The sequence below is a fragment of the Oreochromis aureus genome, linkage group 23 (genome assembly GCF_013358895.1).
Source record: "Oreochromis aureus strain Israel breed Guangdong linkage group 23, ZZ_aureus, whole genome shotgun sequence".
Lineage (NCBI taxonomy): Eukaryota > Metazoa > Chordata > Actinopteri > Cichliformes > Cichlidae > Oreochromis > Oreochromis aureus.
Window position 1 is genome coordinate 34,468,968 of NC_052963.1, and position 27,870 is coordinate 34,496,837.

At 41.3% G+C, this 27,870-nt stretch overlaps 2 protein-coding genes and 1 non-coding gene across 5 annotated transcripts; all 3 read left to right on the top strand.

Annotated features, from left to right (window-relative positions):
* The first annotated feature begins 1,431 nt into the window (after window positions 1-1,431).
* On the top strand, window positions 1,432-8,800 carry LOC116310057 (elongation factor 2-like). The gene is made up of 13 exons (XM_031726794.2): window positions 1,432-1,563; window positions 2,725-2,939; window positions 3,156-3,337; window positions 3,734-3,945; window positions 4,046-4,224; window positions 4,506-4,611; window positions 4,887-5,139; window positions 5,311-5,506; window positions 5,595-5,961; window positions 6,091-6,444; window positions 6,550-6,732; window positions 8,044-8,176; window positions 8,417-8,800. The coding sequence occupies exons 1-13, from the start codon at window positions 1,561-1,563 to the stop codon at window positions 8,608-8,610; spliced, it is 2,577 nt and encodes an 858-aa protein (XP_031582654.1). The 5' UTR covers window positions 1,432-1,560; the 3' UTR covers window positions 8,611-8,800.
* LOC116310069 lies at window positions 4,742-4,809 on the top strand. The gene has a single exon (XR_004198679.1). It is a non-coding gene; the product is annotated as a small nucleolar RNA SNORD37 (small nucleolar RNA).
* A 2,508-nt stretch (window positions 8,801-11,308) lies between the features above and the next one.
* On the top strand, window positions 11,309-16,427 carry hmg20b (high mobility group 20B). 3 transcript variants are annotated; one of them, XM_031726793.2, is made up of 9 exons: window positions 11,309-11,457; window positions 11,788-11,943; window positions 12,691-12,891; window positions 13,022-13,142; window positions 13,225-13,277; window positions 13,364-13,430; window positions 13,566-13,781; window positions 13,987-14,119; window positions 15,803-16,427. In XM_031726793.2, the coding sequence occupies exons 2-9, from the start codon at window positions 11,863-11,865 to the stop codon at window positions 15,813-15,815; spliced, it is 885 nt and encodes a 294-aa protein (XP_031582653.1). In that variant the 5' UTR covers window positions 11,309-11,457; window positions 11,788-11,862; the 3' UTR covers window positions 15,816-16,427. The 3 variants fall into 3 exon arrangements, with proteins under 3 accessions (XP_031582653.1, XP_039462359.1, XP_039462358.1); XM_039606425.1 differs by having other exon boundaries at window positions 13,228-13,277; XM_039606424.1 differs by lacking the exon at window positions 11,309-11,457 and adding an exon at window positions 11,477-11,687.
* The last annotated feature ends 11,443 nt before the right edge of the window (window positions 16,428-27,870 follow it).

Sequence of the window (27,870 nt, forward strand, 5' to 3'; positions counted from 1 at the left end):
GTCACTTTTCTAAGCCCAAGGTTCTTACATATTCTGTGTGAAAATACCATTCAAACGTAATCAGGATTCTTATATTCAATGAAAACAAACATATGACGATAGTAATACTGTATGTGTGTCCTTAGACATACAGCTGCTCCACTGTGCACACGCTGAAACCTGAAACTGGCTTCGATAAAACACATAAAGGTAGCATAAAGGTAGCAGGTAGTTGTTCAACACCAATTCCAAAAACAGGTGTGACTCTGAGTAAAATGTAAATAAAGAGAATGCAATGATTTATATTGTATTCATAACAGAACATATTAAAACAACATAACAAGTGAGAAAATGTACCATTTTAAGAACGACCATAATATTTGATAGACTGAGACACCTCAGTGACCCACTTCACATTTATCATTTTTATATGTTTGCATCAAAAAATGTTTAAAACAAAAACTGGTTTAATGAATCCCCAAAACAAACTACTCAGTCTCTAACAGACATTGGGCAACATTTTGCTGCATTCGAAGACAACTGGAAAGTCAGATTTCATCATTTCGAATGAAGTTCTTAAGACGGTTCTTAAGTTTTAACTCGGGAAAATGGGGGGATCTCGGTGGCAGCCAAGAAAATAATGCTTATCTAATGGACCATCTTTTTTAAAGGAAAAGAAATAATTAACCATCCAGTCATTCACAAAGGCAATCAACCATAATTGACAAAAGATTATAAATCATCGTTTAAATTAGTTTACCGAGAGTATGTTCTATATTAAAATGATAAAGACAGGATATCGTATTAACGGTCTCCTTTCTGGGAAATGTTGTTCTGCCTTTAGGAGGATTATCTTCAGCTATAATTTCTAAAAACTCTGTCTTTAGTGTATACTCTGTCTCTATAGTATATATATTTACCAGTGCCATTTGAGATGCTGTTTTGCACAATAGCTGCCCTTTTTTTATTTCTTTAACCTAACTTCATGTTTTATTTCTTTATTTTTATCACTGTTGTATTTCATATTGTAAGGACTTCACAGTGGAGACCTGTGGTACTTTTACTTTTAACAATGTTGTTTTTATTGTTGATTATGCTAATTTGTTTATTTTTACCTGTTAACATATCTAAATTTAGTATTTTTATGACTGGTACTCACTTTATTTTCCTGCTGACCTTGCAGGCAAATATTTCACCGTTATCGAGCTACACTACAAGACGCAATCTCTGGATGTGTTTTTGTTTGTGTTTAGAGCATGGTTACACTGGACAGTCCTGTGTTTCCTTTGTCGCCAAATGTAAACTATCGTGATAATATATAAATCGCATGAAAGCACCCGGAAGCAGCTGGAAATTAAGCCACGTTTTCCTTTATTTTGTGCATGGAACGAAAGTTCGAGTGCCCGATTTCAACTTATCGAATGCACCATTACGTGATGACGCACGTGGCTGACGCAGGCAGTATAAAGCGCTGTTTTCTGACGTCAGCGCCCTCTTCCCTGCCTATGCCCTCGTGAGGTGGGCAGTGTAAAATTTCTTGTCTCTTTTCTCCACCAAGAGAATCCAAAACCATCTGTCAAAATGGTGAGTTGCTGTTGTTTTTTGAACCGAGTAATGAATTGTTGGGCGCATAAACTTTCCTTAATGTCAATATTAAGCTTAGTATGTGAAAATTGTAAGGATGTATTGTTACTTGCATAATAGTGTGTGGTCTGTGCTCTGATCAAAATGGCAACCATTTTGTTATCTGCCGGTGGCCTGCAAGGCCCGCGAAGGCTGACCAAAGGCAGATTGAAAATGTTGCTAAATCATACATATCTTTTTGCCTACGTTAGTGCCTCTGTGGCAGGATTAACGTTTATCTCCCGACTCTTTTAAAGGTTAAAATGATAAATTGTATACCGCTAATGTTGGCTAACTTTACAACGACTGCGTTTTGCGGCATCGTTAGCCGTCGTTCCAGTAAATTGTCACTTATGGCCATACAAATGTCACAGAACCAAGATATGAGTAGGCTTTTGAAAATTTAAAACGTAATGGGTCAAGCCAAATGGTTAAAAAGTGAGCTTGACCTCGTTCTGGTCTGTAGGAATAATTTGCCGGTACGTCAGTGTTAGCATTTAGCATGGATTCAAAGTCTGTACACGTGGCCTGCTCACGCCGACGTTATGCCGGGTGTTTGTGTTTTAACAGCTTTTTGCCAACGTCTTTTTAAGTAAGGTGATACTTTTAAAAAAAATTGATGGTTTCAAATCGATATTGGGATAAAACCCGGGGCAGACGACTTGGATACTTTTTTAAGCTAAACGTAGACAACAGTAACGTCATCTTTGATGATGGCGGACACCCAACGCCCAGCGTGGAAGCGCAGCACAGCTGAGTTTACCTTATGTAAGCAACATTTTTACAGGGCCGAGGGCGCAGTTATTGTTAGGTGTAGCAAATGAAAGATCCGTGTATACTAAGCAGAATTACACAAAGCGCGAGCCACAGAGCCTGTTGTTTTAGAATAACGGACATAAAGGGGGTGCACTTTAACCGTTATCCCGTCTTCTTCTTTAGTATCTTGTCCCACATTAGATGGTGTCACAAGTGATGCCTTTAACCTCATCTGCACTTAACAGGAGAATCAAAATAATCACAACATCGTATTTTGAACTCACTTTCTTAAATTATTTTTATTTTAAAGGGGCCAAGAAAATCAGACATCTGTTGAATGGTCTAATCTTGACTCTGTCCCTTCAGGTGAACTTCACCGTAGACCAGATCCGTGCCATCATGGACAAGAAGGCCAACATCCGTAACATGTCCGTGATTGCGCACGTGGACCATGGAAAGTCAACTTTGACAGATTCCCTGGTGTCAAAGGCTGGCATCATTGCCTCAGCTCGTGCTGGAGAGACCCGTTTCACAGACACCCGCAAAGATGAGCAGGAGCGTTGCATTACTATCAAGTCAACGTAAGGATTTTTTTCTTGCATTTTAATTGATGTGAGAATTTTTAATGTAAGCCAACAAATTTGTTGGGATTAAAGAATCTCATATCAGTTTCATATAGAGCTCAATTTTCTTAATACCTGTACAATGTATTGTAGTATTTGGTCATTGTGTGGTATGTTGGGCTATGTTGAGAACAGAATTTGGGGTAAAATCAAATGTTTTGTCTTAACTTGCAGAGCCATCTCCCTGTACTACGAGCTGAGTGAAAATGACACCGCCTTCATTAAGCAGTCCAAGGATGGCTCTGGTTTCTTGATCAACTTGATCGATTCCCCAGGGCACGTTGACTTCTCCTCTGAAGTGACTGCTGCTCTCCGTGTCACTGACGGAGCCCTGGTTGTGGTGGACTGCGTGTCTGGTAAGAGCCAAACCAAATATTTGTGGGCTTTTAACATTTTCACCTGCCAGTTCCAAGACCACAAAAAATAAGATGCTAGGTGTAGTAGAACCGCATGTTCAGTATGAAGATATTTTTTGTAGCTGTAGCCCAGCTGTTTAAAACTGACCTGCTTTAGTGTTTGTTTAGATTGGTTGGGAGAAACGAGTATTGGCATTGAGTTTCAGGACAAGTTTTCAGTCAACATGACTAAACAACTGAGAGTAAATTGTTTCCATGCATTAAGAATATGCTCACACACCAAAGGAAGACTTGTGCCAGCACAGTCCTTGATACTGTTTTTTTTGCTTATCTGAAATAAGATTTATAACTTTTACATGCTCTTCAATTAGTGGTCGTATTATGTGTCCCTACTAGGCGTCTGCGTGCAGACTGAGACTGTGCTCCGTCAGGCTATTGGCGAGCGCATTAAGCCAGTCCTGATGATGAACAAGATGGACCGTGCCTTGCTGGAGCTGCAGCTTGAACCCGAAGACCTTTACCAGACCTTCCAGCGTATTGTTGAGTCTGTCAACGTAATCATTTCCACCTATGGCGAGGATGAAAATGGACCTATGGGTAACATCATGGTGCGTAGCAGTCTGAACGTTTTAATTGGAACAAAGATTTGTCCGTTTGTCTCAGAGTACTCCAGCACAGTTGCTGATATACTGTTGTCTCACTTTCAAGGTTGATCCAGTCCTCGGCACCGTTGGCTTTGGCTCCGGACTCCATGGCTGGGCTTTCACCCTCAAGCAGTTTGCTGAGATGTATGCAGCCAAGTTTGCTGCCAAGGGCAACGCCCAGATGACACCTGTTGAGCGCTGCAAGAAGGTGGAAGACATGATGAAGAAGCTGTGGGGTGATAGGTGCGTTTCTAATACATTGAATCTCAGCTGTAGTGTTGAGGGCTTGGGCCTGTCCAGATGTCAGAATGAGTGCATGGGGGCTCTCTTAAAGAGACCATTTCAGAGGGAATTGCGCAGAGTTTAAAGTGTAATTCTGAGCATAAGGTTATGATGGGAAATTGCACAGGGTGGGTTTTTTGCTTTTATACATTCTAATTTAATAGAGTAAATTAACAGTGGCTTCTGTTATATAAATGTTTTTAGTGTATCTGTAGTGATTAATTACACTTTTTCGTTTCTAGGTACTATGACACAGCAAATGGAAAGTTCGTCAAGTCCGCAATTGGAGCCGATGGCAAAAAGTACCCCCGCACCTTCTGTGCTCTTGTTCTGGATCCCATCTTCAAGGTATGAAACCTTTGATAATGTTTAAGTATTTAAAAAAGGTTACATGGAAGAAGAAATGGCAACGTTGGCGGTCCTACCTTATGTACTTGTTAGTCTGCCATAGTCAGAATAAAAGTTGCCTTGTATGCCTGCATGTGATGACTCAAACATTCTTCACTTTGACCTGACTAATCAGTGATGACAACCTTAAGCCTGAGCAGGCGCAGATGCTTTATTAACATCCTAGCATGTTCATAATAAATTGCACTGAACTAATCTAAATGGTTTCCCTCTAGGTGTTTGATGCCATCATGAACTTCAGAAAGGATGAAGCTGCCAAACTGATCCAGAAGATGGACATCAAGTTGGATAATGAGGACAAGGATAAGGAGGGTAAGCCTCTCCTGAAGGCTGTCATGCGTCGCTGGCTGCCCGCTGGAGAAGCCCTTCTGCAAATGATAACCATTCACCTGCCTTCCCCTGTCACTGCCCAGAAGTACCGTTGTGAGCTCCTCTATGAAGGACCTGGAGATGACGAGGCTGCCATGGGTATGCAGCTGATGTATTTCAAATTTGCTCATGCACAAAGCAGTTGACATTATTTGAAACACCTGCTTAAAATAACCCAGAATTTTAGTTGTTGGATTATTATTTTTAAGCTTGACATTGCTTTGCGTGTTAATGTTAATTTTTTTTTTTTTCCCCCTAACTGGTCATTAGGTATCAAGAACTGCGACCCCAAGGGTCCCCTGATGATGTACATCTCAAAGATGGTCCCCACCAGTGACAAGGGTCGCTTCTATGCATTTGGTCGTGTGTTCTCTGGGTCTGTGTCCACTGGCCTGAAGGTACGCATCATGGGACCAAACTTCGTCCCTGGCAAGAAGGACGACCTCTACTTGAAGCCAATTCAGAGGTTGGTTTCAGCATCTTCTTAATTAATTATTGGCAATAAATTTGTGAGGTAGGCCACAACTGATTTGTCCTGCTCTGATCTCTACCAGGACCATTCTGATGATGGGCCGTTACGTCGAGCCCATTGAAGATGTGCCTTGTGGTAACATCGTGGGTCTGGTTGGAGTGGACCAGTTCCTTGTCAAGACAGGCACCATCACCACCTACGACCAGGCACACAACATGAGAGTGATGAAGTTCAGCGTCAGCCCCGTTGTCAGAGTTGCTGTGGAGGCCAAAAATCCCGCTGACCTGCCCAAGCTGGTGGAGGGTTTGAAGCGTCTGTCCAAGTCTGATCCTATGGTGCAGTGCATCATTGAGGAGTCTGGAGAGCACATTGTTGCTGGAGCTGGAGAGCTGCACCTGGAGATCTGTCTAAAGGATTTGGAGGAGGATCATGCCTGCATTCCAATCAAGGTAATATATTGAATTTAAGTAAAAGGAGCAGTGCACTTAAGGTTTATACGATGGAGATGACATATTTAGATGTTATTTTGATATTTCCCTCTAAACATTTGTGCAGTAACACTTTTTTTCCCCCCCCAGAAATCTGATCCTGTGGTGTCCTACAGAGAGACGGTCAGCGCAGAGTCAGATATCATGTGTCTGTCAAAGTCGCCCAACAAGCACAACCGTCTGTTCATGAAAGCCCGTCCCTTCGAGGAAGGCCTGGCAGAAGACATTGAGAAGGGTGATGTTTCCTCCCGTCAGGAGCTCAAGGCCCGTGCCCGTTACCTTGCTGACAAGTACGAATGGGACGTCGGCGAGGCCAGAAAAATCTGGTGCTTCGGTCCTGATGGAACTGGCCCCAACCTGCTGGTGGACGTTACCAAGGGAGTGCAGTACCTCAATGAGATCAAGGACAGTGTTGTTGCTGGTTTCCAGTGGGCCGCCAAGGAGGTAAGAGCATTGAGAGTATACTTGTGAGTGTAATATGAGCATTTTAAAAACGTTCTATCCAGTGATTTGTGGATATGTTTAAAAGTGGTGTGTGAATGTTTTCAGGGTGTCCTCTGTGAAGAGAACATGCGTGCCATTCGCTTCGACATCCATGATGTGACCCTGCATACAGATGCTATTCACCGTGGTGGTGGCCAGATTATCCCCACAGCCCGCAGAGCTCTGTATGCTTGTGAGCTCACAGCTGACCCCAGAATTATGGAGCCTGTCTACCTTGTCGAGATCCAGGTGAGTGTCTTCTCCTGTGATGTCTTTAGTTTCCAATTTGTAGCTCGGGGAAAATGGCACGGGGAAAGTTATATCCAAAGCTTGTGTATATAGGTGGATTGTACAGCCAGTAAAATAAAAATACTATAGTTTGTCATTAAAACTGAAGTACGGAATACTTGGACTTGGGTGTTGGTGCAGTTAACACTTTGATAGACTGCTACGTTTAAAAGGGAGCCAGAAGGTAAAAACAGTTCAGCAGTCTGGTTCAGTGAATCAAATTAGCTGAGATGAAGTATTTCACTGCTTAGTAAGTACCCAACTTTGACTAAAGCAGAGTCTCTAAGGCTACGTTCGCACTGCAGGCGAAAGCGCATCAAATCCGATTTTGGGGGTTTTTTTTTGGGGTTTGTTTGTTTGTTTGTTTTTTTGACCCTGTGCGACCCATATCCGATCATGGTATGACAGTGTGAACGGCACGAATCCGATATTTTCAAATCCGATCTGGGTCACTTTCGTATGTGGTAATGAATCCGATACATATCCGATGTTTTAGAAAGTGACTGCTGTTTGAACGGTCATGTCACATTAAATCCGTCTTTTACGTCACTGACACAAGACAGACGCCAATTATCAGCGCCGGAGAAGCGCCCGAGAAGACATCGCGAGCGCTTCCTGGCCATCCAGTGTAGATGTTAGTGAAACTGTTGGGAAGACAACGTGAACATTTTATTTGTACTGTATAATCTGCAGATTCTGACAGAAATCTGCAACTATCCTTTGAAGCACCGCTCCTCTCTAAAACGGCAATAAGGATAATTATTAGGTTATTTACATTATTATGTAAATAACAAAATAACTTAAAGCAAAAATTGGGAAACGTAAAGTCCGAAGTCTTTATATTAAGGGCCATCAGTCAAACAATATTGTTTGCTCTGGGTCTAAACAGAGCGCGTTGTGACGTCTTCTTTTGCGCATGCGGGCCGCTTTGAGTGTTCACACTAGAGCGCGTTTGCTGTCGCATTTTATTTGTAGTGTGAACAACCAGACAAAAAAATCGGAATTGAGCATTAAGACCTGCAGTGTGAACGTAGCCTAATAATACAGTTTGAATGGTTGAGTTGCAGGGCTGAAGGTTGCTGCCAGCTAAACCTTGTAAATCTCTTTAATTCTAAATCTTGTTGGACGAGTTTACCACACCTTTATATGCACTATGGAGTTTAGTAACACTGATTTTACTCTTATCAAGTATTTAGTATTATTATCACAGCTCACTTGAATAGCATTAAACAAACTGAAGTCGGTACCACTCACTATCTGTTTGCTCCGCAGTGCCCTGAAGGTGCAATGGGTGGCATTTACGGCGTGCTGACCAGGAGGCGTGGTCATGTGTTCGAGGAGTCCAGGGTCATGGGAACACCTATGTATGTCATCAAGGCCTACCTGCCTGTCAACGAGTCATTCGGTAAGTCCTCTTTTGTTCTGAAGAGTCAAACAACAACACCATCATCTCAGCTTAATTTATGTTCAGGTGTCAATCCCAAGTTGAAAAATTACCACCAGGTGAAAGTTTGCTTTTCTGTATTTTAAAATGAATATGAAGCTGTGTTTATATTTAGATGTGACCCAACAGGGGGAAAAATGTGTTTTTCAAGTCATGTGATACTGAGTATACGAGGTATTAAATAATACTTTCTGTCACCAGGTTTCACAGCTGACCTGCGTTCCAACACTGGTGGCCAGGCCTTCCCACAGTGCGTGTTCGACCATTGGCAGATCCTCCCTGGAAACCCACTGGATGCCACATCCAAGCCCGGTATAGTTGTCCTTGAGACACGTAAACGTAAAGGTCTCAAAGAAGGTGTCCCAGCCTTGGACAACTACCTGGACAAATTGTAAAAGCTTGGACACCCCTCTTGGCACTTGTCTCATTCCTCCATAACCAACAAATTTAAGTCTACGTTGTGGGACCGGACTGTACAGAACACAGTGAGCACTAATGTTTGCCAAAAGGATCGACAATAATTAAGAAATGACTACAAAAATTGTAAACGATAAATAAAAGAAAATAAAAACTTTTATGTATCAAGCTGCTTTCTTTATTGGGGATGATTGTGTGGATGGTTTTCTTTGTTTTTGTGTTGCCCACTCCTAAATCTGGTGAAAACGTTGAATTTGGAATACTTATTCTTCATTGACTTGTAGCCATGGTTTGCTTTAGCCTAGCCCGTATTTTCTTTCTTTCTTTTCTTTATACCCCTGCTGCTAGGAACACCTGTGGCTAAAGACATTGTGTTCTGGTTGTTGGTCCATCCCATTCCCATAAATGTGATTACTCAATGCCTCAAAGCAATTTCATTTGGCACAAATATTTAGATTTTTAGATGGTAGTCAAAAGTAAACTGGGGAGCTGAAACAGACTTATTGGCCAGAGACAACATTAGTTAGTGTGCAGCACTCCCCATGTCTAATAGGATAAAGTGATGACAGTTTATACTCTGAAGATAAAAAGACTGGTGGGTGGGTGTGTAAATCCATGAGCATTTTGTTAACCGTTTCTTTGTTGTACTGCAGTTTAGAACTTTGAAAGCTAGTTTGTCTCTTTAAGCCTGTGGGGAAAATGCACAGTATTTATTGGCATACAGTTTAATAGTATATAACCTATTTAGCTTCGTACAGAGATTTACGTGCTCTGGTTATAGTCTGGTAGACATGAGTTCTCCAACTCAGAAGTCACATGAGTGTCTTCATATGTTGCAGCATGAGTAAAGTGGCTTTCCTGCATTTCCAGCACTGGCTTAACAGCCACACCCAGAGCGTTCAGTGGGGTGGGGCTTAGTTTGTAAACTTGTGTTCATTTGTCAGACTTCCTGCCTTAAACTACTCTGTGAGGCTTGATGCAACACTGGACATTATCTGTTTTGCAAGTCCTGTGACTTATGTTTTTGAAGGATTGTTAGAAAAGTATGAATGGATCTAAATCATTAAAATACAGCAAGCTGAATGACCTAAAGCCTTATTTGGCTGCAAATCGCCTGGTTAAGGCTTTAGAAATGGAAAAAAAAATCTTATACGGAGGCACAAGAAGGAGCTTCGCCAGTTTAGTCTCAGGATGTTTGATATTTATGGAGCACCAAAAGTGTAAAAAAAAAAAACCCAAACAATTGCATCATATTTGATTTTGGCGAATTTAATGTTGGCATCTTTGCATCTGAAACTGTAAAGTACACAGTTTTAGTAATCTTCCATTGAATCTCTGTTCAGTCAGTGAGTAAAAATTAGAAAACTTAAATGCTTAAAGGAAAAACATAATGTTAAAAATCTGTTACATGGTTTTTATAAACTCAAAAAAGGTAGTTTGATGTGTTTTGAACCGAAGTAAGGAATATCTGATGTAAACACTCTAATGCCATCTGGTGACCTTTTACGATTTCTGCTTGGAACATAGTTGCTAATAAACAAATTTGTATCCCACATCATCTTTGAATTCGTGATGAAGAACCTTAACAACGATAAATCACGAATGACTGAAGAGGGTGTTGCACTTCACATGCACGGCTTCAGGGCATTTTAATTAAATAAAAATTCTGACCTATATCCTTGACTAACACCACAGAAAGTAGAGAGAGTGCTTTTCACATTGATTAATTCAATTCAAGTACATTTTCCTGCTTTTTTCTTAAGGGATACGGGGCAGGTTGTTATGATTATATGCCAAAGTATTATTTCTAAGGAGAAGTAAACTTAATATTTCAACAAGCGAGCGAGAGAAGGTTTTTACAAAACAGATTTGGGAGAGAATTGCACAACAGCAAAGATGCCAAAGAAAAAAAAAAGATCTTTAAAGCATCAAAGTTCGAGCTAGGTTAGGTTTTCTTCATCAGATGCTGCAGCGGATTTTCTGTAGGTAGTTTTCATGCAGTGGTAGCCACGAGAATGCTTAAAAAACAAAAACCTATAAAATAACTGCCTAAACAGGTCCCCGGAGGCTTTTCAAGATGGCTGTCGAGTTGCAAGACTTGCTTCAAGCAGGATTTTGTGTAACAGAGGTTGAAAACCACTTTTCCTGTGTGCACACACCAGTAGTTACATACTGTGACCACCAGAGGACACCAAAGCACGTGATGGATTTTACAACAGACGTGGAAAGCACGACCAGGAGCTGAAAAGAAGCCCAAATGGCGAATAGTAAACGAACTTCCGGTGAAGACTTAAAATAATACAATAAAAAAAGTCCGAAAAAAATCCCGTGGCCACGTTATGCGCATGTCTCACTGTGTGTCACAAAGTGGTGAGTGCTTCTGAGCTAAGAGCCACAGTGGAAAACATTTTTACTGTCAGCCTTACAGCAACAGAGGAGTAATCATGTAGGAGATCTGTAGAGTAGGAAATAAAGATAAACACTGCTTGTGTTAAGCTGTTTTGTAAAAAAAAAAAGTATGTAACTAACACAACTCCAACCATATCTACACGACTACAGAGCGTCTTACGTCACTACTTCTATTTTCCACCGTGACGTCCTGCCCTTACAGCGCTTTAAAAATTAATAACATGTTTAAAACCCTGCCTTTGTATTTATTCTACCTGATCTGATGGCAGGGGGAGACTGCGGTGCATACTGGTTCTGGGTGGAAACGAGGGGGTGAGGGGGGTCTTCGACCAGCCAACCAATCACGAGTCTCCCTATCGACCAATCAGGAGACAGGCAGGCTGTTCTTCCTGTTTGGCCGAGGGATTCATTATCGAGTGAGTAATAAAATCCAAAAAGTAGAAATGTATTTGTAAAAATCTATAATTTTCCGTAGTGAAGAAACACTTCTACTTTTAGGAGTGCTTGATTTTCATTTTTTTCCACCGGAAGAGTGGGCGGTGTGGATTATCTTTTATTGTGTAGATTTCTGTTGTGTGTATGTGTATGTGCGTGTGTGAGAGCTGCGACCAGTTAACGTTAGCTACACTGAACTGCTAGCAGTCAGGTTAGCTTGAAAATCGGCGTTATTGTGAGGAAATAATTCATTATAATCGATGCTAGTAAACCTATTTTGTACACTACTTAAAGCTTCTAATTCTGCACAGATTTCTCTCCACGGAATTACTCTCTAACGGATAAACACGTTTTTATTCTGAGAGTCAGCTGCACGGACTCAGATCATGGGAGGGATCAAACAAGAGCAGAGTGATGCATCACAGCAGCCCAAAGCTTCACAGACAGCGGATCAACCCCCAGAAGAGGTGAGCACCGCTGCAGCTGACCAAAGTGGACCGGATTTGAATAAATTTAATTTAATCTTTTAATTGGGAAAATAAGGATGTTCATATTTGGTTAAATACTTTGCTTCAGCAGGTACACTCAGGTTTTTAAAAAAAAAGTTTTTGGACTCTATAGAGGGTCCTGAAACTAAGGACACCCTGTGACTCATTAGTCTGCCAGCAGGTTCTTGATGGAATGCTTTTCTGTGTCTCTTCTATCACTTGTTTTTGCACATTCTGGAGATGTGGGCTTTGACTAGGCCATTGCAGCACCATGCTTCTTTTTTCAGCCATTCTGTTGGAGGTTTGCTGCTGTGCTTGGGATCATTGACCTTTTGCATGACCCAGTTTAATATACAGAGTCAATGGTTGACTCAATGACTGCAAAACAAACCCAAATCATTACCCCTTCCTCTGCCATGCTTTACAGATGTTTTGAGGTGTTTGTGCTGATATGCACCAAATGTGTTGTTGTGTTTTATGGACAAACATCTCTGCCTGGGTCTCATCAGTCCAAATGGCATAGTTCCAGAAGTCTTGTGGTTTGTTCAGATCTATATTTGCAATCCTGAGCCCTGCTGCCATGTTCTTTTTTTTTTTTTAGAGACAGTGGATCTTAGCTGATTATTAAGGCAGTCACTAGCTGCATCAGGGTTTGTCTCCTGATTGAGGAGGAGTCAGATTAGACTGTCCCTGCCTTTTTGAGACTGTTGTTTCATCCATCTCCAGCCCAAGAAAAGAGGCTGGCCGAAGGGAAAGAAGAGGAAGAAGGTGCTGCCAAATGGTCCCAAGGCACCTGTTACAGGATATGTGCGCTTTCTGAATGAACGTCGAGAACACATGCGGGCCAGGTACCCTGATTTACCTTTCCCAGAAATCACCAAGAGACTCGGAGCAGAGTGGACACGATTAGCTCCAATGGACAAACAGGTAGCTCTTAAAAGTGTCCCATGCACATGCAGATTATTCAATATAACACAAAATAACTTCATCAGCTGGATATTTAGTGATGTTTTGCAGAGGGTGTTGTTGTATTTGAACATATTTCGTATACCAATAGCGTTATCTGGATGAGGCGGAACGAGAGAAGATGCAGTATGCCCAGGAACTGAAGGAATATCAGCAGACTGAGGCCTATCAGATCACCAGTGCTAAAATACAAGACAAGAGGATCAAAAAAGGTAACAACTAGCCTCTGCTTACTGCTTTAGAGTTGCTATGTCTTATGTGAGCTGTGTGTAATGCACATACACTTTTTATCAGAAGACACACCATCTGCAGTCATCGGCACTAGTTCAGGATCATCCTTAACAAAGGTAGGTGACGCTCTAATCAGTTATTACTGTTTTCTTCAGTGTCACTTTCCCGTCAGTTGTCCATTTGCTGACTCTTTCTGTTTTAGGCTTCTGACCTCTCAAACAGATTTGACATTCCTATTTTCACCGAAGAGTTCCTCGATCAGAACAAAGGTAACAGAGGAACTGACAGCGCCTGACTAGTAGTGTTAAGACAGAACTGTGCCGTTGCTCTGTTAGGTAATCGGACATTCTCGCATAAACCTTCAGCCCCGTCAAACTCGTTTTATTTTTATTCTCTGCGTTCAGCTCGAGAGGCAGAGTTGCGACGCCTCCGTAAGGCCAACATTGAGTTTGAGGAGCAGAATGCAGTGCTGCAGCGGCACATTAAGGACATGTACAATGCTAAAGAGCGCCTGGAGGCTGAACTGGGGCAAGATGAGAAGCGTACCCAGGCTCTCCAGCAACACTTGATGGCCATTAAGCACACACTGGTCAACAGTCTCTCATCGGTGCCCTTGCCAGGTCAGCATTGTTTGGGTCAGAGTCATGAAGGGAAATGCAGTAGGAAGGCAAAATATTAGATAATGCTGATGTTATTCAATCTCTTTTATCCTGACTTTTAAACATGTGGCTATAGCAACAGCAGGGTTTAGTTTATATATATATTAGAGTCTCATATGAAATTGTCAAAATTAAACATTTGCAGTTCTGTATTTATCCTGAACAGGTACTGGGGAGACAGCATCTCTTGGAAATCTGGATTCATACCTGAGTCGTCTCAGTGGAGTACTCGAGGGCAACCCTCATAAACACCGTGCCCTGCTTACCCAGCTTTGTGAGGTCCTATCTCACCTGGACAGGTAATCTGATTAATATATCCCGTACTCAGACTGATAAGGTGGAAAATTGACAATAGAACACTGGGAGCTGTAATGGAGCGAACAGATACTTCCAAGAGATATATCTGTTCGCTTGCCAAACACTGGTTCTCTGCGAAAGCAAAAGGTTATACCTGAGTTTGAATAAGTCTGTACACTTGAAATTCAGTGTGATGGACTCAGACTGGGTGTAACACCATCAGTTTTTTTTCCCAGTTAGTGGTCTGGTCTTTGTTAATGCCAGCTCAGGTGCAGCATTGAGTGTTTAATGCTGCCAAACACATTTGACAACAGCTCAACACTTTGGCTTATCACATCCTGGTTTTGTCACAGATCTCACCTTAGAGCCTTTTCTCCCACTCCCTCCTGTGGCGACAGAGGTGTTCGTGTCAAAAATATGAAGCTACGTCCAAAAGCTGGTTATCTGCTTTGGGTTTTAGACATATAAACAAACAAAAGGTTATTTGTTACTTGGTCAGCCTTATTGCTCAGTCATACAAGAGAAACATAAGACAACCTCCTTTGCAACTAGGAGAAGCTGGTGATTGCATTGAACTTTTTCACATTTGACCAACTGTTGACCCAGATGTTGAGCATTCCCCACCATAAAACATCTGGGTGACCACTTTCGATCTCGAGGTGACAGATCAGGTCACCTGGTGGGAGGCAACCTGTTGAGTCGGTGCTACTCAGTCAGTCTGCAACAGCAACAGATTCGCGATTTTTGCCGATTTAGTAGTGTATTATCACAGATCAGATCTAATTGCAAACCTGACCTCAAACTCATAGCAGACTCATCCGACCTTATTGCAGTTTTGTCCCTGACCGTGTCTGCAATTGTTTGCAGTCTGTTGCCATCTTCAAAGCAACTTTTCTAGGTGCTCCAAAGTTGCTTTGAAGACAAAAACTGATTGCAAGTGATGCAGACCTGATCCCTGACTTCGAACCAACAAGATGACAAGTTCATTGGACACGGTTGCACTAATTGTAGTCATTCTGCTGTCTCCAACCACTGTTTTCCTGGTGTAACCGTAGCATTAAGGGACGCCTGCACAGGACGCGATTCACTTTTACACCTCGTTAGTTGTTAGCAAACATTATAGGCTCTGGTTGCCTTTCGTATGTTTACCTTTAGTTTAACATGTGACCCGCTCATTTCGGGTCACACCCTTTATCACTTGAAGTGAAGTTGACTTTCTCTGCCGCTAGTCGCTTCCTGCATGGATGCTTCTTTAAAGGCTTGGTGCAGCACTGTTGTCACTAGGTATGTATTTGCTGCACAGGCATGAATGGTGTCAGTTTTCTCATCAAGAAAGTGAACAAACCAGTTTTTAACATTTCGAACCATTACTTAGACTCACGTGCGCTGTTATTAAAAATATTTGTCTACATTATAAATATAACTAATTACTTTTACCTTCAGAGGTGGTTGTGTTTGAAATGCCTCCAGAACTACTGTGTAGGGCTCCACATTTACTGGTTATTATATTATTTTCCTTCAAAAATGAAGCACGCATTATGATATGTGCATTACTATTTGTTAACAAATGCAACACACTGTAATGTTCGGTGTTATATTGGTGCAAAAATTGCATGTCCAGGGTCTCTATTTTATCGTTTTTCTTTATATCTTGTCTCTAATGACATTTTTTCATTCCTTGCCAGTGAGAAGTTATGAGGAGGCTGCAGTCAGAGACACACCCAGTCTTGGATCACGGACACACGAGAGGCTTGATGCTTTTAGGTCAAATCATTGCCAATCAGCAGAGCATGTAGATAGGAACAGGTACTTCAGAACAACACACATACTCCATGTCTGCATACCTATAGTTTATGAATATGTGTGGACATGTTTACTCCCACATGTACTTTTTGTGAATGTAAGTCTGTGCGGCAGGGTTGAGGGGGCTTTACAATTCATAAATGTCATCAAATAAAATGTCATTTTACTTTCTGAGCTGCCTTAATTAAGTCTTTTGGGAATCACCTTCCCCTTATCGTGTAGTTATCTACAGGTAAATGGCGTGTACAGCAAGCCGAATTATCAGTTTACTGTAAATGATGTGTGGCGTGTGTTTGGCGGAGGGATGTATAGGTAGTTATTTTTAGAATATGTGATTTTTTTTTTTTAAACTGGAAAGGGGTGAGTATTACATGTTGGAGTATGCATGGTGGAATTTCTATTGATAATGTCAGGTTCTGAAATGGACAGTTTGTTTGCCATGTTGTCAGAAAACTGAATATTTGTATTTTTCCAGATGTTCATTAAACCATTCTGAAAATGGGGGAATTTATGCACATTTATTGCTGACATAACTGTTTAAAGTGCACAGCCTCATGTTTAAAACAAATAACAAAACAACACGTCACACCTGCAGAGGCAGACCCCACAGCAGGTAACTAATTAGACATGGTTTTGTTAAATCCAGTGACTAAAATGAGAAACTGTAATGATGCAGGGGATGCTGTGTCCCAGCAGAGGGAGATGTGGGTCCAAACTATTAATGGCAGAGGAGAGGTGGAAAAAAAAAAGAGTCTACTGCTTTGGTTGGTCTGTTTTATGATTTAAAATAAAGACAAAATGATGAGAACTCCCAGCGACATTATGTAATGTAACGGAAACACATGGGATTTATATCCAGACCTACCAATAGCAGTCTAACACTGCCAATCAATAGAAGTAACTAAAAATAGGTGAAATAGACGACAGCCCCTTCTGTCAGGAGTATTCACGTGGACAGAAAAACAGATTCTGGAAGTCCCAGAATATTGTTCCACAGTTATATAGTGAGGTATAATCAAGCACCGTCAAAACCATCTTCCAGCCCAACTTGAAGTAGTTGATGAAATTTCTGTACTGCAGGAAATTTGTTCCCATCTTACCAATAAAGAGCCCCTTGTTAAGCCACCTGCTGAAACACGGAGGCACTGGAGACAGTTTTGATGGACAGGAGAGAGACCTGTGCTGTCATCGTGGCCAAATGTTGCCTAACTACACTTTGGCTGAATGCTAAATTTGTGATGTTAGGAAGGCCAGGCCTTCCTCCCACAGTTCATCTGACACTGGAATGCCCAGTTCTTCCTGAAACGATCAATATTTACTAACGTCATAGATGTCATGACAAAGGGGTGAGTGTGTGGGTGTGTGTGTCACATATCTGTCGATTTTTCAGATGAGTAATTCATAAAAACGCTGCTTCGATTGTGAACTCTGAGATACAATCGTCTATACAAATCGCAAAATTGAACACGGGGATTTAAAAAATGTGAGGATGGGTATATTTACTGTGTAGCTGGAAGAATAAAGCATATTTATCTTTTCTATGTTAAGCTCACCAGCACAACAAAGTCTCTTCTACTTCCAGTCCAGAAATACACAATCCATCTGTGCTGGTTTGAACAAGTGATTGTATGCGCTCGGGCTGTGTAGCAAGACATTTGGCAGTCCATAAAAGTTTGATTTGATTTGAAATCTGCAGGGAGTTTCTGAGAATGGAGTTATAACCACGTAATTTGTAGGAAGGCTGTACTCTGGAAAAGAACAGCACTCAGAGAGGTCTTTGAAAGTGACGTGGATTTGATTTTTAACCAGAGTGCGGAGACAGCAGACCAGTCGGCAGCAGGGGAGTCCCATTACCAGAAAGGGAGAGCACAGTAATGATACCTAAATACAGGAAGGCCAAAGCCAACCCATGTTTACATTCTTCTACAAGCCGACTTTAACAATGCAAGGCTTTTCATGTGCCCAGACAAATCAAAGGATTACTGAATCCATTTGTCTGCACACAAAGGGGAAGGTTTTAGAAAACCTATAAGCATCTGCAGCTGATTGTATAATGCAGGCAATTGCGGAAAGGGCACCGATTTCCATTTTCTCCTGTGAGCCTTGACTTTGTCAAAGAAATTCAACTTTATGAAAAATCTGGTCAGATGAATGTGTTACTGTTTACACTTTTTCTTCACTATTTGCCATTAGTAATAGTGTAGGTGATGCTAATTAATATAAATGAATATATTTGCAAATGTTTTGGGTCACCCTTCATTTCTTTATCTTTTGCTTCATAGGCAACAAATGTTTTTGACATTTTTAAAAGTGCTTTGAGCAATGCAACTCCAGCCTTTCTGAAGGAAAAGTTTTAAAGTTTTTGAACATTGGCTGCTTTTTCACTCACTCTCAGTCCAGTCCTTTTCTTTCTTAGTCCGTCTGCCTGCTGCAAAAGCAACAGGTCTTCATTTCTTCAGCTGAATCTATGAAAAATATTTTAAAAAGTGTTTTTTCATCAACTAGGTGATTCACAAACTCCTATTAGCCAAAAACGTGGCACATCTCGGAATGATGTGCAGTGTTTCCTTAAAAATCGTTGCATTATATACATGGAAAAAGTGCCAGGTTTAAATCTACATCGGATGAACAGAATCTGAAAGTCCTTAAAAAAATTTGCAGCAAAAACCTGACACAGGATCTGAGATTTGCATCTGGACCTTGAGCCGATCTATCTACTGTTCACTGAAGCCTCATCTGAAACGGTCTCATTGGAAGGAAGAAGTCATTCTTAAGGAAAGGGAACAGGAAGGAAAGGCTGAGGTGTGCCAAAATATACAAGAACTGGACTGAAAATAAATTTGTGTCCAACGGGTCTGATGGAGTGATGAGTCCAAATTGTCATAGTTTGATTCACCATGCAATACCATCTGGAAAACATGTGATTGGCTTCATTTTTCAGCATGACAGTGATCCCAAACACACTCCCAGTGCAGTTTTAATCCATGCCTAGATTAAAACCCACAGTGGAACACTATCAGTCATGGATTGCCCCCCAGAGCCCGGACCTCAGCATTATCGAAGCAGTGTGGGAACCAAAAGCAGGCAACATCCAAATATTGACTTTCAATTTCATTCGAAGTGGTCAAACTCTGTCTTACATACCGAATTTCCATATTAGGAATAGTTGCGGATATTTAAATAAATTGCTGCACATATTTCTTTTTTTCCCCAAGGCCAATATAAAGAAATGAAGGGAGACTCGAGTCGTCTGCACATTACTGTATTTTTCCAAAAATGTCCAAAGTGTGAAGTTAGAAGTTAATAATCGGGGATTTCACTCCCCCCCCACCTTTACACACCACCACCACGCGCTCTGACGTCACTGCCAGGAGCTGTCCACGCAGCGGTGGTGCTGAAGCTGAACAAGATGGCTGTGTGTTGGGGACCGGAGAGCTGAGAGCGAAGGGGTGAAAGAGTCTCAGATATAAGCAGTCAGTCCATTCAAACCAGAGCGACAGGACGGCGGAGCTGGCGTTCACCCTGCAACTGTGAAAACTTTCATTTTGATCAGCTGTAGCGAATCCTGTCGGGCTCTGGTCCTGCTCGCTGGCGACGGCAGGCTTCTCCATCTCCCGCCCAGCCATTCATCCGGACTGTATACTGCACAGATTAGCTCTGCCACTTAGGAAGCTGGCGAAGAAGCTGGATCCTGTACTAAAGGCGCAAATAAGAGATGTCATTGCTGTGTGTTGGAGGTAAGAGAAAAACTAACATTCCGTGCGCTGGCTTGACTTGCTGTCCGTTTCCTTGACCTGCTGATGTGAGCAGTTTCCATAGCTCCAGTAGTATCTTTACAGCTTTTGGAGGATTGCTGGTGATACTTTTACAATAGCCACCTCCTGCAGATAACATTACGGAAAAAATCTGGGCTGTTAAATGATCATTCGATGTAAATAGCAATTTATTTCCCATCACCTGCATATTAGTTTTAATTTTTTCGCTAAAATATACACAGAAATCTTGCACTCCTCCTGCTGTCCATGCTAACGGTCCAGCCTCTTTTTTTCTTTTTCTTTTTTTTTTATACAAAAGCTGGCATTGCTACAACCGGATCGATTTATGTAGTAGGCGTATGCTTCTGGCAGCTACTGTCAGACATAGTAAAGCAAGATGATATCCACTCTGCTCATCCCTGTGAGGAGTGTTTTATTCTTTATTTTATAAAAGGTGATGGCATTTTGATTAAATATGTCGAATGGATCCCTCTCTCAGTTTCCACACATAAATACGCTCTGCAAAAAGGCGTGTTCCATTAGGCTGCTGGGTTTCTTTACATTACGATTTCCCCTAACCACGTGACTCATTGCAATGGTATAAATTTTCCATTTCTCCCAATCCCTCCTTAAACATTGCGAGATTTTCCAGTTGTTTCCTGTTATTTAAAGACCCACAGGGTCATTAAATGCACTTATTCAGTAAAGTCGTTAATATTGTCTATGATGTTTGTAAAAATAGAAATCTGGTGTCTAGATGTAAAGGCTGTGAGTGAGATGTCTATAAAACCTCAGCTGTCACTCTGTTGCTGTAAAACCTTTGCAGCATTTACAGGAAGTCACATGTGTTAGGTAATGTTGCTTTGGCTGGTTTGGGGCTTCATTTCAGGCATGAGGAAAGGTAGTCAACTTCAGATCTTCATTTATTAATACATTATTTCTTTTTTAACTGATGAAATGTAAATCCCTTGTTCGTAAATACAAATTTACCCACGTAGCTTTCCAGCTGGAAACTGGATAGTCTGCTTGTGCTAAAATTTGGAGAGTTAATTTGGGGGTGAGCACCTCCTTTTCCCCCTACATAAGGAACTCAAAGTTTATGTCATGTGTGAGGAGATTTGTGCTTAAAAGACATTTTCCTAAGAGTTTTTCAAAGTTTTTCTGCTCTCCCTCCCAACAACAAAAACTTTCTCATGTGTTTTACAACAATGTCTTTACAACATATCCAAAGAACTGGATTCTTTAGAGACGGCATTATAATTATAGCTACAGCTGTGGGAGAACCACAAGTTTATTTAATCTAATATCTATCTATTTGAATGCATGCTGAAACTGTGCACATCTCTGCCTGTCATGAGCCACTTCCTGGAAACTGCTGCTCCTTTTACTTCTCGCTGAATTGATATGAGTTCTCCTGTTATTACAAATATTTTTTATAACTGTTCAATACTTCTGATGCTTAGGATCAAATGTGTGCTATGCAGAGAATCTCTCCAGAGTGTGGGTGCGTTTCCAATTCTGAAAGGCTTGATACTGTAGGGTTTGTGTTTTAAGGGTTAGTGAAGAAAAGATGAAAAACGGGATTTCCTCAAGCGTCTTCCTCAGATTTAACAAGAGGTTAGAACAGGCTCTAGGTGTTTGCGAAGAGGCTGCTTTGCTGCTGACACCAATGCTGGAGCTGATTGCACAGATGTCAGGATTGAGATTCAGGCTCGTTGGTGGTCCATTTATGTCCTGAAGCTTTGTTGGCATAGCAACCCCAATGGTATTTTAGGTCTCTGCTGGCATTTTCTCATTAGCTTCTAAACACACTGTAATAGGCCTGCAGCTAGGTTAATATTGATACTATGTTCTTCCTTTCATGGTGGATGTGAGAAGAATAGAGAATTATGGGATGAACAGTATGGGCTGTCATGCTGGACTGCAGCAGTCACACAGTTTTGCCTGCTGAGATGTGTGTGTGTCTCATGATGTTAGATCTGTTCTGTGAAATGATGGACTGTGCTACAAAAGCTGAGTAAGTAGATGGCAGCCATCCTTACTGTCACGCTTTGTAGCAAGATGCAAATTCAGGCATTATAGCTCTATAAATGAGTGAGCCATGGCACATGCGCTCATTAGCATTACTGTATAATTTAGCACCATACAAACCCTGACTACATTTGTCTTTTACTGTCTCGAAAACACAGCTATGTTACTGTAATACAGATCAGGAGCAATCATAGCAAAAAAAGATGACAGCAAAGGGCAGTTTTTTATTAATGGAAGTATGTGCAACAGTTATAATGAAGCATTCACATTCTGTTGTTAACAATGCTTAGGCTGTAGATACTCTTTCCTGTATATGCTATATATAATCTTTAAACGGCTGACCGGCAGTTGTGCTCTCCACGCATTTAGCATAATGGCACTCTAATTCTTGTTGCAGGTATTATACTGTAAGGTTTACTGTAAGATAAAGACCCTATAGTATTCTGGAGAAAACCCCAGCAATCAAACAACCTATGAGCTAGCACTTTGCAATGGTGGGAAGACAAAAGCATGACTGGTTGGGGGTGTGAGGAGGAAGAGAAAAGAAAAAGAGAGCAGAGGGAGACAGGTGAAAACCATAGACTAAAGGAGAGAAGACACAAATTTAATGACATGCTTCAGGCATATATAAACGAGTGGGGAGTAAAAGAGAGGTCAGTGGAGAAGAAGTGCTCGGTGTATCACATGAAGTGCTGCAGCTGTTTAAACCTATAGGAGCACAACTACAGGTTGGTTAATTCACCTGATCCAGCTCTAACTGTAAGCTTAAACATTAAGGAAAGGTTTTATTCTAACCTTTAAAGCAGAGAGGGTGTCTCTGCTGAATCCAAACTGGGAGCTGGTTCCACAGAAGACAGAAAAAAGCTGAAGGCTCAGCCTCCCATTCTACTTTTAGAAACTTTAGGAACCACAAGTAAGCCTGCAGTGAGTGAGTCACTCTATTAGGATAATATGGTGCTATGAGGTCTTCAAGATGCTATAAAATACTACTAAATTCAATTCTAAAAGAAAATGAAATACAGAAATATGCCCCCTCTCACTCTCTCTCTCTTGTTTCTGTCATCAGTCTCACTGCAGCATTTTTGATGATCACAGTATTACTTATTAATACCTTGGCCTAAAACATTGGGTCTGACCAGATACTGACAGATACTGGTTTCTGGTTTCTAAGACTATTAGGGCCAAATATAACAGCCTCAGTTTTTTGAGTTTGGAAGAAGAAAATTGCAGAAAACAACCACCCTTTTATGTAGGTTAATGTCATCTGGCTTCATAGATAAATAAAGCTGAAGATCATCTGCATAGCAATGAATATGTATTCTGTGTTTTCTGGTAGCATTGCTTAAGGGAGGCAGGTATAATGTAAATAGAATTGGTCCCAGCACAGGACCCTGTGGAACTCCATGATTAACTTTCATATGTGAAGAAGACTCCCCATTTACATATACATTTCTGATCAGATTCAAACTATTGCGGCACATTTCCTTTGACACCAACGGTGTATTCTAGTCTTTATATTGAAATCTTACCCTCAACTGTGTCAAATGAGGGCTAACAGCAGAAACACAAAAATTAGTCCACTATCAGCCATCGGCCCTAAGAAGGTCATTCGTAACCGTCACCAGTGCTTCTTCAGTGCTAAGATGAATTCTGCAAACTGATTGAAACTCTTCAGTTATACTATTATACTGCACATGATCACCCCGCTGTTTTACAGCCACTCTTTTGTAGGTCGAAAGGCTAAGACGGCTGGCTCAAGTAAAAGCTTTTAAGTACTGGTTCAATTATAGCCACCTTGAAAGCCTGTGGTAGACATTAGTGACTACTTAGACCATATACACTAGTTAACATTATTAATAGACCATCAACTTCTAGTTGCACTGAGGTCACTATGACTGAATATTATTTAGAAAACAGGGCTGAGCTTTAATCACCAATTATTTTAGACTTGCAAGCTGTTTTTTTTTTAATTAATAATAATTAATATAATTAATTTAATTAATTATAATATTTGTAATTTCCTTCTGTGCGCTCCCTCTTCAGTACTACAGGTTTATATTGCTGTTACTGGTGTCAGTATAATGGCTCTGAAGTGTAGGCTCTTTGAAAGCGTTTGATTGGAAAACCTCATGAAATAAAAAGCCCTTTTAGCTCCTCTGAACCAGGGCACGAGTAAAAGTATTTGTCCAATTTTCCCGAGTGAAGAAAGAGAAAATGAAATCCTGTAATCACTGTGGCACCGACTCAACATTTTCTGTGGAGGTTTTGCACAAAATATGTAACTCTCTTTATTTTTCACCCACACCGCAGCAGTAACTAGCTACAGCAGTGTTGGTTTAGTCTCATGCCTGTGAGCAAGTAACCCCTCCACCACCCCACCCCTCTTCCCCCAGCTCTTACACACACACACACCTCTCCACTTTCCAGCACCCCCCACCCCTGTCACACTGAAGTGGTTATTTTTAGTGTTGGGGATGCAGCTCACTCTGCCTGCATCCGGCTCCACAGAGAGATTAATGGAGCACAAGAGAAAGAGATAGAAAGGGAACACACGTGCACACTCACCACATGGCAGGGGGAGCTTGTAGGAGCGAGTGATTGACTGAGAGAGAGGGAGAGAGGAACGATGGCTGGTGAGGAAAGGACTGTATATGTGAGAGAGAGAGAGTGCTGGCAAGGGTGCAGCCGAAGGTGCATCTGTCAATTACTGCCTACTTAAAAGCAAAGTACCCATTTGAACTCGTCTTTGTCGAATGCATGTTCAGTGCAATGAACCTTCCTCACCCCTTTGGCACGGCTGCCTTGTCAGCAGCTAAAATATCAGGATGGAGACTTTACTTTGATGTTGGCTAAGAACACACATGCTTCACGACACTTCCTGCTCTGGCACCGGTTTCTTGAATCTGAATAATATTTAAGTGATAAGAGTGATCCCAGGGGTTTCCTGGGGTGATGCTATTTTTAGAAGCCAATTTTTCCACAATGATTATCGTGCCTGCTCTGCTGTCACTGACTAAGAAAATGACTCAGTGTGTTTCTTTGTCATCATCACATTTGAAACTGTATTTTCTGCCTTTTACTTTTCTCCTCTATATTATTTAGTCGGGCTGTAGGTTTTTGTAATACAAAGAAATTCTTCTTTACATCCGTTCACACGTGCATGTTGCTGAATTTCCATTAGATAGATTTTAAGTAGCCTGTATTTCTTTCTTTAAACCTAACGTCAGTGAAAAGAAGCAATCATCAGGGATTAAATACCAGTCCGCTGAATATTAATACTTCACTCTTGAACATGGGGATGATGGGAATCGGCAGGGTGCAAGACTAAATGAATAATGAATAAGCTTTTGGCGTCACTGTGGTTTTAAAAGTCATTTTGGTACCTCCAGTGGACCCTGCATGGAGAAACTGGCTGTGGCACCTCAGCAGCGATTTATCTATTGTGTACAATAAACTGCAGAACTGTTCAGTGTTTTATCCATCAGCCTGTGTTGACAGGCATGATGGAAAACACACGTGTATCGTTCAGGCCATCTTTCCATCCAACAAGTCACTCAGAGACCCTGACGTCTCCTGCTGAACGGATGTAGTCTTTCATATTGAGAGCCTGGCATTCTGCCCAAAGAGCAAAGTTTAGTTGCAGACCCCCCACTTTCTCTGTAAAATGCCAGACTACTGTCAGTCACCAAGCAACCATACTTTGATGCACATGAGCTACAGGCAGAAGCTCGCAGTGTAAGTGCACAGGCCTGAAGCCTGTGAGATCCGATGACGGAATATGATCTCTTAAAAAATACACACAAAAAAAACGTGACAGGCTAATTTCCTTTTTCTTTTCTTAATTTGTTCACAGTGAAAAAAGGCAAGCTTGATGGACCACAAGGTGAGTTGTGTCACGGATGTACCGCATGAAGCTGTTGATTGTAAAACACTGGGGGCATCGAGACCGATGTTTGAATCTGTTCATTTTCGCAGAGAAATTCAACACATACGTGACCCTGAAGGTGCAGAATGTTAAGAGCACAACCATCGCTGTCCGTGGCAGTCAGCCATGTTGGGAGCAGGACTTCATGTTGTGAGTGCTTCTCGTCCTGACAATGAAAAAAATCCAGGGAATGAAGTTGGAATTAGGCAAACTTTCCACACCTCTCCGGCACCTCTGTGGCTACTTTAGCAGCTACTTATATAGCACAGCACAGTCTCCAACCAACCCACTTATATTGTCATAATATGGGTTTCAGCTTTAAGAAAAGAAAAAGAATGCATGAAATGAGGACAATATTGTGGCATTGATGTTTTTTAACTGCCTGTTGCAATTGAGACGACCTTTTAAGAGTCAAAGCTGCATTACCTTATTAAACTATCAGATCTATTGTTTTATTTCCATAAGACATTTTTAATGTGAACATATTCTTAATTAGTGAAACTAAACCCGTTTTCTCTGTAGCCCTGAACTGTCCTAGACATTACCTGGTGCACGTGCATGTGAGAATTCAGACATCTAATATGAAGCTGTCTTTAACCTGCGTGATGTCCAATTTCACCCACGTGAGGAGTGAAATTGATGTTATCAGGGTGCTGTGGGAGTCAGCTGTAACATTTGTGTCGCAGTTTTTTTGTTTCTGTTTTTTTGCTGCCATTCTGCCTCCCTTCCACTCATGAGTGATGGGATGAAATAACACCTCTGCTGCTGTTTGCTCTGCTCCAGCAGATTTCACACATCTAGTCATGAAAGTTTCTCCCCATTCAAGCTTCATTAACACCTTAAAACTCCAGAATGTCAATCCAACAGAAAAACTCTGCTACAGTCATGGTGCTAAATTAAATGTAAGGAATATCTTCAAAGAAGGGCTTTCCTCTACTTTCCACCTTTCGGGGCCAGCACACCATCCAGGAAAGTCACCTGAAGATTTGTTCATCTCCTAAGGAAGCACTTTTATATCAGAACCACGCTCATTGTTAGGTTTTTTCTTCATTTAAACCTAGCTTAGGAGCATCACTGTTCAGTAATGGGAGATGCATAGTGAGCTGATAACCTGCAAGCCAGATACGTAGTTGCATTACAAATGTTAGCTGTATTTGAGCTTTTGAGTTCACTGTTGTTTATCACACATAAATATAGATAGTTTCTGTCTGTGCAGTCACTTATATGTTGTCGGGAGCCTGGCTGACTGTCACCTGTGCTTTTCCATCTTCATGCTGAATGACTCATTTCCCTGAGCAGATTGAATCATGGTGCATATCCATCACCAGATTAAATTCAGCTCCTCGAGGAATAAACTGTATTTTTGCTAAAAGTCTTGTGTAAACAGCCCAAGCCTCCACTCAGCTCATGACAATATTCTGTATTTAACTTCTTTTTTTATTCCTAATCATTTTTCTGTTTGCTTGTCCTTTTCTTATCTCGCCATCTCTACTGAACAGTGAAATAAACCGCCTTGATCTGGGCCTCACAGTGGAGGTGTGGAACAAGGGGCTGATCTGGGACACCATGGTGGGCACCTTATGGATCCCCCTGCGCAGCATACGGCAGTCCAATGAGGTTCACCACATTCATCTTTCTGACTCAGACCTTTGGTTTTATTGGCTATGCTTACTAGCCCAGCTTGAATGAAAAATAAATGCAGTTATTCTATTTCTAAATTTAGCTTACTAAAACTCACATATTAAGCCGTAGATGAGAAGATTGATGGCACTGGTCATTTGTACGAAAACAGCAAATTAGATCCAGGGCAGAGTTGCCAAAATGCATACTGATCACACAGTAAGTGTTGCTGCAGTCATGTTTGTCCTTCTGTCTTTTCCAGGAGGGGCCGGGTCAGTGGCTGACCCTCGACTCCAATGTGATCATGGCTGAGAACGAGATCTGTGGAACCAAAGACCCGACCTTTCATAGGCTGCTGCTCGACACACGCTTTGAGCTGCCACTAGGTTTGACATTTATCAGTGTTGTGTCCATAATAACGTTTAGTTTATTTTGTATTAATTTGAATTCTTCTTCAAAAAATGTTACTAGTTTCAGAGTTGCTGCTACTTTAGAATTCTAAAGACTGTCTCATGATTCCTATTAGTACTTTTTCTAGCGCTCTTAGTAGTTGCCTGATACAGTTTTAGTACTGCTTCAACTACTAATACAACTAGCCCTCTAATGCCAGCCCTACTCT